The 8,723-nt window shown below is 34.0% G+C and overlaps 1 protein-coding gene across 1 annotated transcript; it reads left to right on the top strand.

Moving 5' to 3' along the window:
* On the top strand, positions 1-3,133 carry CER1 (cerberus 1, DAN family BMP antagonist). Its single transcript, XM_053699988.1, has 2 exons — positions 1-561; positions 2,855-3,133. Exons 1-2 carry the CDS (start codon positions 1-3, stop codon positions 3,131-3,133), a joined length of 840 nt encoding a protein of 279 aa, XP_053555963.1.
* The last annotated feature ends 5,590 nt before the right edge of the window (positions 3,134-8,723 follow it).

The following is an 8,723-nucleotide window of genomic DNA, read 5'->3' as shown; positions in this document are numbered from 1 at the left end:
ATGGTCCATGAAAGCAGAGGTGAGCAGAACAGACTCAAAATGCTATTCCTAGTGTTTCAGCTTCTTCTTATAGCACAAATGGTGACTGAAGGCGAAGGAGCTTACTCAAAACCATATTTCAGTACTCTTCATGAGCATTACAGGAAAATGAGAGGAGGCCCAACAAACAAGGAACCAACTAATGCTAAGAGAGTGGAGGAACTTGAGAATAAACCCAGCACTCTTGCTTTAATAGGGCTTGTAGATGCTATCAACTCCAAACAAAGTAGAAAGAATCCACAAATAAACAAGGTCCCCAGGTCAAGTGTCTTACAGAAAGATTTCCATGTGGGCAAAAATCTCAGTATCCAGGGAGAAAAAGGAGACTTTGATGCCATAAAGAATGTTTTCTTACCTCAGCTGTCTGAGAAAACAAACTCAAAACAGCCTGTTAGACAGAAAGCAAAGAAATTCTGGAACCACTTCATGTATAAAATGAATTCAGATTTGCAGGATATGGTACTTCCCATTAAAACACAAGAGCTAGAGAAAGGATCTTGCAGGACTGTACCCTTTTCTCAGGTAAGGAAATGTATTTTATATTTTTGTGGCACTTTAGTTCTAAATTTATGCTTGGATGAATATTAAACAAACTACTGAGTAATTCAGTTTGCTTCACTATAGTTAATATGTTCTGTAGTAAGTGAACTGTCATTTATTTTAATATTGACAAAAAAAAAAGGAATAATACAAATTCAAGGGGGGGGGGCAATTAATGTGGTCCCTATTTGATAGGTTACTCTGAGATTAGATTTATAGAATACACTAACGGTGTAACTTACATTGCAATGTTTTTCTTTTTTTTAAAAAAACATACATTCAGTTGTAACTGTTAAATGTTCAACCAAATATAAAAAAAATTTTTTATGAAGGTGTTGTATACAGGCAGGAATAGAAAAGCACAGACCCAGTATATCAAGCAAACAACGTGTACCATGGGTTATTTCATGTATTGATTCAATCAGTGGCTGGGTACATATTGGTACTACCATACAGGTGTGTAACTTATCCCTGTAATGGTTTTATATCAAATAACTTTAATGTAAAGTTCAAGAAAGTTGCTACTGCTAGTGACAGAATAATTTAATATGTGAAAGTTTAAAACAATGATACGTTCATTATATTATATCACATTAAAGGGGCATGGACGTTATTCTTTTGTTTTTTTTTCTTCATTTACATTTAAATAAGGCCATTTTAAAATGTATTAGAAATAACAAAAAATACAATGTACCTTTTTGAAACTACTTTTTGTTATTATGCTTGTTGGGTTTAAACAGATTGCACTTAACCTTTTTTTGATAAATAAATTAATAAATGTTTGAGTTTAATATCCTTTTAAGTTTAGCTCTAGGGTACATATGATCTTGCTATAGACTGATATATAGTCTTAAAAATGAAAGGACCACTCAATGCAGTAGAATTGCATAACTAGCACGTGTGTAATAAAAATACGTAATTTGAATTTCAAATAACCAGTAGATTTTTTTTTTCTGACAAATTTATTATTTTCCAGCCCCCTGTATCATGTGACAGACATTTACAGACTAGTATACATATACCCTGTGAGCTTGTGCACATGCTCAGTAGGATCTTTTCCCCCAGAAAGTGTGAATATAAAATGACTGTGAAAAATTTGATAATGAAAGTAAATTGGAAAGTGTCTTAAAACTGCATAATCTATCTAAATCACAAAAGTTTATTTTGACTTAAGTGCCCCTTTAAGTAAAAGTTATTAAAATTTAAAGGGACACTAAAGTCAAAATTAAAGTTTCATGATTCAGATAAAACATGCAGTTTAAAAAAGCTTTCCAATATACTTCCATTATCAAAGCAAGCACATTCTTTTTATATGTTCACTTTCTAAAGCTCTAGCTCCTACTGAGCATGTGCAATAAGTGCAAGTATGTACTATATAAATTTTCTGATTGGCTTATGGCTGTCACATGATACAGGGGAAGGAAAAATTGGATTACCCTTGAAATATGTCAAAAAATATTCTAATGCTCACTGTCTTTCATTGTGCATTTATCAGTTCTTCAGTATTCAGTTCTACTGTATTGAGTGGCCCTTTGAGTTGAAACTAATCCTGCAATATTTTGTTTTTCCTTTTCTTTTTTTAATTGCTCTAACAAAGTTAGGCACTCTATTTTGTACTTTTATGTCCTTGTTAAAGTCAGATACGCTATCACTGTTTTAGATTACAAGAAAATGTAAACAAACTCATACCACTTAAACAAATTTTGAGTACATTTTTTTAAAACTTCTTGATAAACTCACAAATGAACACCAAAAAAGTATGGATAGTTTTGCTTAGTTTGAAAAACAAAATGGCTATTAATTTTGATAACTAGATCAATACTTTAGTTTTTTGGGGTATAATAGAGAAGTTTGGATGTCTAATTTTTAAGGCTCTATGTAACTGACACATAGCTCGAGTTTTTTTTTTATTACTGTAGGAGGCTCATAATGCAAAATTATATTTTATTAAAAAGTATTAATACAAATGGATTTCTGCTATACGGACAAATATCTCATGCAATTGAATTATTTTGCCAGTTGAAGAACATCTTCAATTTTAAATGAGATATATAGATTGATTTGCATTGAGGATAGGCAGACAGACAGACTGAAAGACAGACAGACAGACAGATAGATAGATAAATAGATAGAAACTATACTGGGGCTGTCATTTAAACATAATTAAATCCAATGAATCATGTGCTTACTTTAAAGAGACATTAAACTAATAGATAAATAGACAGATAATCTGTACTTGAGAATAAACCAGTATTTTCCTTTTCTTCTCTTCCAGAACATTATACACAAGGGCTGTAAGAAGATGGTGTTGCGTAACAATTTGTGTTTTGGTAAATGCACCTCTCTGCACCTGCCAGGCCTGGATGATCAAGTCTTTACTTGCTCCCGCTGTATGCCCTCTAAATTCACCACAAACCGTGTCCAGCTGAACTGCACAAGGCCGAGCAATGTAGTAAAAGTCATTATGCTGGTGGAGGAATGCAAGTGTGAGGTCCATTACAGCAGCCACCATCCAACTGCTCACTTCATTATGGACAGCAGCAAACATGGCTAGTGAAAAATACCATTACACACCAGCATCTTTTTAGCAAGGAAAATAGACAAAAGGAACACTTGGAAGATGACCTAGCTTTGGGAATGTACCCTCCTTGCACCACTGCCAATTAGCTACTAGTATTGGCACTGTACCCTAGTCCAAGGTGGCCTTTGTGTGTCTAGTGCATGCTTTGAGCACTTGGCAGCTATAGGAAAATGCAATCTCCATGAAGTGTGCAGGGAACCAGGACCATGTAAGGGGGGCATTCCCAACTCAAATCCTCAGGATCCACTTCCAAGACAGATTTTCAGGCTATGTTAACTACAACATAGTTGATATAATCCGATGCTCAGTAATAGTGGCTATCTAACCTGTTCTCACCCAAGGTAATCCTGAAAATTAGGCCTGGTAGTGAATCCTTAGTAATGGAGCCAGAAAGATGAGAATACAGGACTGTCCTAATGATGGGCCCCATGATTTTATTTTTATTCTAACATTTAAGGGATATTCCAGCCAAAATTGGAATCCACATGGTGCATTTAAGTTTTGAATAGAAGCATTTTTGTAATATACATGTTATTAGCTCAAATGCTTCTAATAAAAGCTGTAGTTGTTTCAAAAGTGTATTTAAGTATGCACTGTGCACCAGCATTTTAAACACAGCACTTGCTCAGAGAGACTAAGGTTCTTGCACCATCTGGTAATGACTCAATTTGTTCATTGCTGACATGAAACAAGTCCCACTGGCGCTCTGAGCAACTGCAGTATTTAAAATGCTGTTGCACTAAGAATATTTATCTATGCTTCACATGCACATGCACGGAAAAATGCTAACATTAAAATGTGTATATTGAAAATATGTTTTTATTCAAAAATCACTATTATGTCACTTATATATTAGTAACTTGTAGAAGACACTTTCCAATATTTTAGCCTAATGATTCTATATATTTCATATACAAAAGTTATCCCTGCTCGGAATGTTGTATATAATTGGAGATGGCTTTATAAATGTATATAATGCACATTAAGGTTAAAATCTAAAATAAATAACCCTTAAACCAATGTTTAAATGGCTTATACTTAAAGGGACATGAAACCCAAAAAATTTCTTTCATGATTTAGGTAGAACACACAATTTTAAACAACTTTCCAAATTACTTCTATTGTTTAATTTCCTTCCTTCTCTTATTATCCTTTGCTAAAAAGTTTATATAGGTAAGCTCAGGAGCAGCAAAGAACCTAGTTTCTAGCTGCTGACTGATGGCTGAATATATATACCAATTGTCATTGCCTCACCCATGTGTTCAGTTAGAAACCAGTAGTGCATTGCTGCTCCTTCAACAAAGCATACCAAGAGAATGAAGGAAATGTGATAATAGAAGTAAACTGTAAAGTTATTTAAATTTTTTTGTTCTACCTAAATCATGAAAGATTTTTGTTGGGGGTTTTATGTTTTATATATTACAAACTCATATTTGTATCAGTGCCTTTAAATATTATTTTGAGAGACAGCAATATCATTTTTCCATCAATATTCATTTTTATACAAATAACATTGCTAAATAATCACATACCATCAAAGATTGTGAACACTGGATCCACACAAATACAGGTATAAAACCCTTTATCCAAACTGCTTGGGACCAGAAAAGGTTAGGATTTTGGAATAGTTTGGATTATGGAATATTTGTATCTTTAAAATGGGACAGTTTGGAGATGGAACCTATTATAAACAACGTAATTTACGCAATATTTACATTTTATAGGTACCACTTATACACGTAACCTAAAGGTAGTTTTATATCATTTGTAATACCTTTGTATACATAGTAACATCAGAAACTGTATTTTTTGATTATTTTATTTAAAAAAAAAAAATATTAATTAAAAAGTTTGGATTTCAGAATAAGTTTGGAATTCCTGTATATATTAATAGTTTACTATTATGCATAATTATGTTTAATGTAATATTATTAATTTAAAATTCTAACAAAATATTACTCTTCTATATGTATATGTACTAACAAATACAGTTATCCAATGGAGATTAGTGGGGCATATTAGCAGAATGACAGCCTAGGGCAATTTTGAAGAAGCCCTGCAGTTAGGCTGGATCTATTGAGCTCTCATGGGGGCCCCTTTTGAGTTGATTGATGAGTTGTTTGAAGTTAGGATTGTTAGGAAGTAATACATCTAATGTAAAGGGGAATAGGGGATGCAATGTCTTCATGTTTTATAGGAGCATATTCCTTTTCAATACTGGGTGTCAGATACAATTCATTTGACACGTTAAAAGTAGTGCAAGAAAAAATGACTGAAAAAATGATTTCATTCTACTGTATTGCATTTAAATATTAATTACATTATCAACATTTAGTAGTTTTGATTTTTAACTTTGTTGCCTTTTCCTGAAAGACAAAGTCATTTTAAATTAACAGTTAAAAACAGAACTGAGCTCCAATACATGGTAACTTATTATTCTTCTGACTGATTATTCCTATATTATCTATTGGTTCTGTTTAATTCATATAACATTTATATTTTCAAAGATTTGCCATTTAGTGATCAAAACAATTGTTCATCCTAACTTTATACTTGCAAATGGGAGGTACCATTTTGACAAATACAATGATAGCAGGCACACATTTAGGCCTAGATTACAAATGGAGTGCTAATGACAGTGCAGAGTGCGCTATCAATATCGCAGGACCCTGCTAGGTTTAGCGCACAATCTGGTATTACAAGTTCATGGTTAAATTGAGTGACCAGAGAATATTTAGAATGGCTGACATCCCTTTGGAGCGCTTTATACTTTCATTTGATAGAGTAACCATGCTAAACATCGCTCATATTACAAGTTCAAAGTTAGGTGTTGCGTGCGAGGACAACACATAACAGTGCTAAAAAGTTAGTGTGACATGAGACCTGAAGTAAAGTGTTATGGCTAAAAAATATATAGAACAAAACACATGTAAAAAATATTAAAGTATTACAATCCTATACATACATATTAAATGCAAAATATAAGTTAATTATTGAAATAAATGTATAGATAGTGTATTAAAGAGATATGGGGTATATGGCTTGATTAGGATGGGCTGAAAGGTGTATTTATGTGTATATATTTTGTGTGTGTGTGTGTAGATTTTTTATATATAAATATATATACACACACAATTAGATCATGGCGTTTTGGATCTAATCAGACCCATTTATCAAATGGATAGATATCACAGGCAAACAAGAAAAAGCAGATTTACACAATGACTAAAACATACACTTTAAATACAGTTGAATCCACCATTGTATGCACCAACTGGCTTACGCTGTAAAGTGCCAATATTGGGACACACCCCCTTAGCCTCATACAACAACCCCATAGGAAGAATAGAGCCTAAATACGCCCATCAAGTTAAGATAACCTTTCTCTCCATATGTAAAACTGACATCACCAGATAGGTAAAGGTATAGCAAGTCATCTCACTCAAATGTCAAATACTGTGAGAATGAGGTTGTGCCACGATACAGCATGCTCAACGCCACCTATCCGTGCGAGTATCATGTAAGAAAAAAAAGGGACACAAAAGCTGGTGGATATTATGTATTGTAGTTAAATAAATAAGACAATTAAAAAAAAAAACATACCACCTCATAGCTAGAGAACAACTGGTAAGTCAATGCAATAAAGTGAATGCATATTATTAATAGTCCCATAAGACATGTCCATGCAAATGGAACATTTGTATACGTATATAATTGACATACACCCCAGCTTCCTAAACTTAAACAGTTTAATGGCAACTCCTGTCGATCTACTTAATGATATTAATCAAAGTCCTTTACAAAAAATACACAAAACCTCCTATGACAGCAATCCATTAAGGAAAGATCCAAAGTCCAGGACTGTGTTTATGGCCTTGGGCATAATAGTGTCCAACATATAGAATATAGATCCACTTGGTTTCCACTTGTAGCAGCATCTTGCCCCGATCACTGCCTCTATGCATAGGAGGAACATGATCTATGATCATAGATTGCAAATCAGGTACCTCGTTCAGAGAGAGGATGGCCAACCACAGGTTTGCTTTCAGGGAGGCCATCAAAAGTGGGAGTTCTGAACAACCTGTGTCTCTGCATTTTGCCTATAAACATAGTGTTCCTCGCATGCAGAGTGCCATAGAAGTCTACAGGAAGTCAGACTTCCAGATGTTAGCACGTCTGAGTCTTTCGTTCACACGCAAAGTTTTTTTTACCTGCAACTTGTAATATGAGCACAAGAATAGGAGTGCTGTTGATTTAAAGGGACACTAAACCCAAATGTTTTCTTTCATGATTCAGATAGAGCATGCAATTTTAAGCAACTTTCTAATTTACTCCTATTATCAATTTTTCTTAATTCTCATGCTATCTTTATTTAAAAAGCAGGGATGTGATGCATAGGAGCTAGCCCATTTTTGGTTGAGAACATGGGTTATGCTTGCTTATTGGTGGCTAAACGTAAGCCTCCAATAAGCAAGCGCTATCCATGGTGCTGAACCTAAAATGGGCTGGCTGCTCAGATTTATATTCCTGCTTTTTAAATAAAGATAGCAGGAGAACGAATACAAATTGATAATAGGAGCAAATTAGAAAGTTGATTAAAATTGAATGCTCTATCTGAATCATGAAAGAAAGAAATTGGGTTCAGAGTCCCTTTAACTTGCTTTATGTTAGAACTCACTGTACTGTATATTATGTTGCAAAAAATGTTAACAACATTTTCACAAAAGTAAATTAACAAAGGGGTCGATCCCAATCCTTTAGAAAAGCTAATGATTTTTGTACAAAATTAATCATTAAAGTCTTTGGGGATTTTTTTGATACACTTTTTTATAGGAATGTGTTAGGAGTTACTGGTGTTAATACTGTGGTCATGCCACTGACCCTTCCAGTAATGCCAATGACTCACCTCCACTCTGCTTGTCACATCACCACACTCAGCCACAACCACTCTGACACTTTCTGTAGCCTCTGAGACACCACTCACATTCCCAGATGGGCCGACCCCCAAACTTCCAGGTATCAGACACAATATAATATAAGGGAGCACTCAGATATCCAAATAGTGTGCTAGAACCAGGTCTCCACAAAACTAAGTCTTTATACAGGTAACCCTTGTGCTGGTTCAGTTTGCGCCGATTTAAAATACCACCTGTTCCTTATAATTATGTGACCACTATTGAGGAAATTGTTCTAGAGGCTCCTTAGCTGAAATCAGAAGATTTACAGAATACTTTTTGCCACCTGCATTTACAGTACAATACTGTACTACAGTGCACAGTCGGTACAGTGAACTGTATAGCATTTCTATCATGTGTAAGAAAGAGCAGTAACATTAAAAAAAAATCTTTATGCTGATCTTTTTCATATTAAAGCTAATATGAATTGTATATCTGTGTGCATGTAAAAAAATAAAGAAAAGAAAATGCTCTTTTTGTATGCAGCAAAGAAAAAAATGGTCTGCCTACTGGCTGATAAACAGAACTCCTACTGCCTTATTGGTGGACATGCGTTTAATAATGCTGTTTTTACATTTACAGCATTCATTTAGATATAATTTATTAGT

Source organism: Bombina bombina, chromosome 2 (genome assembly GCF_027579735.1).
Source record: "Bombina bombina isolate aBomBom1 chromosome 2, aBomBom1.pri, whole genome shotgun sequence".
Taxonomy (NCBI): domain Eukaryota; kingdom Metazoa; phylum Chordata; class Amphibia; order Anura; family Bombinatoridae; genus Bombina; species Bombina bombina.
The sequence above is the reverse complement of the archived record's forward strand: the minus strand, read 5'-3'. Positions and strand labels throughout refer to the sequence as shown.

Bases quoted from the DNA above. Each gene is read 5' to 3' on its own strand.
- CER1 (XM_053699988.1), top strand. From the start codon at position 1: ATGGTCCATGAAAGCAGAGGTGAGCAGAACAGACTCAAAATGCTATTC. The intron at 562-2,854 runs GTAAGGAAATGT...CTTCTCTTCCAG, and splicing joins GGACTGTACCCTTTTCTCAG to AACATTATACACAAGGGCTG.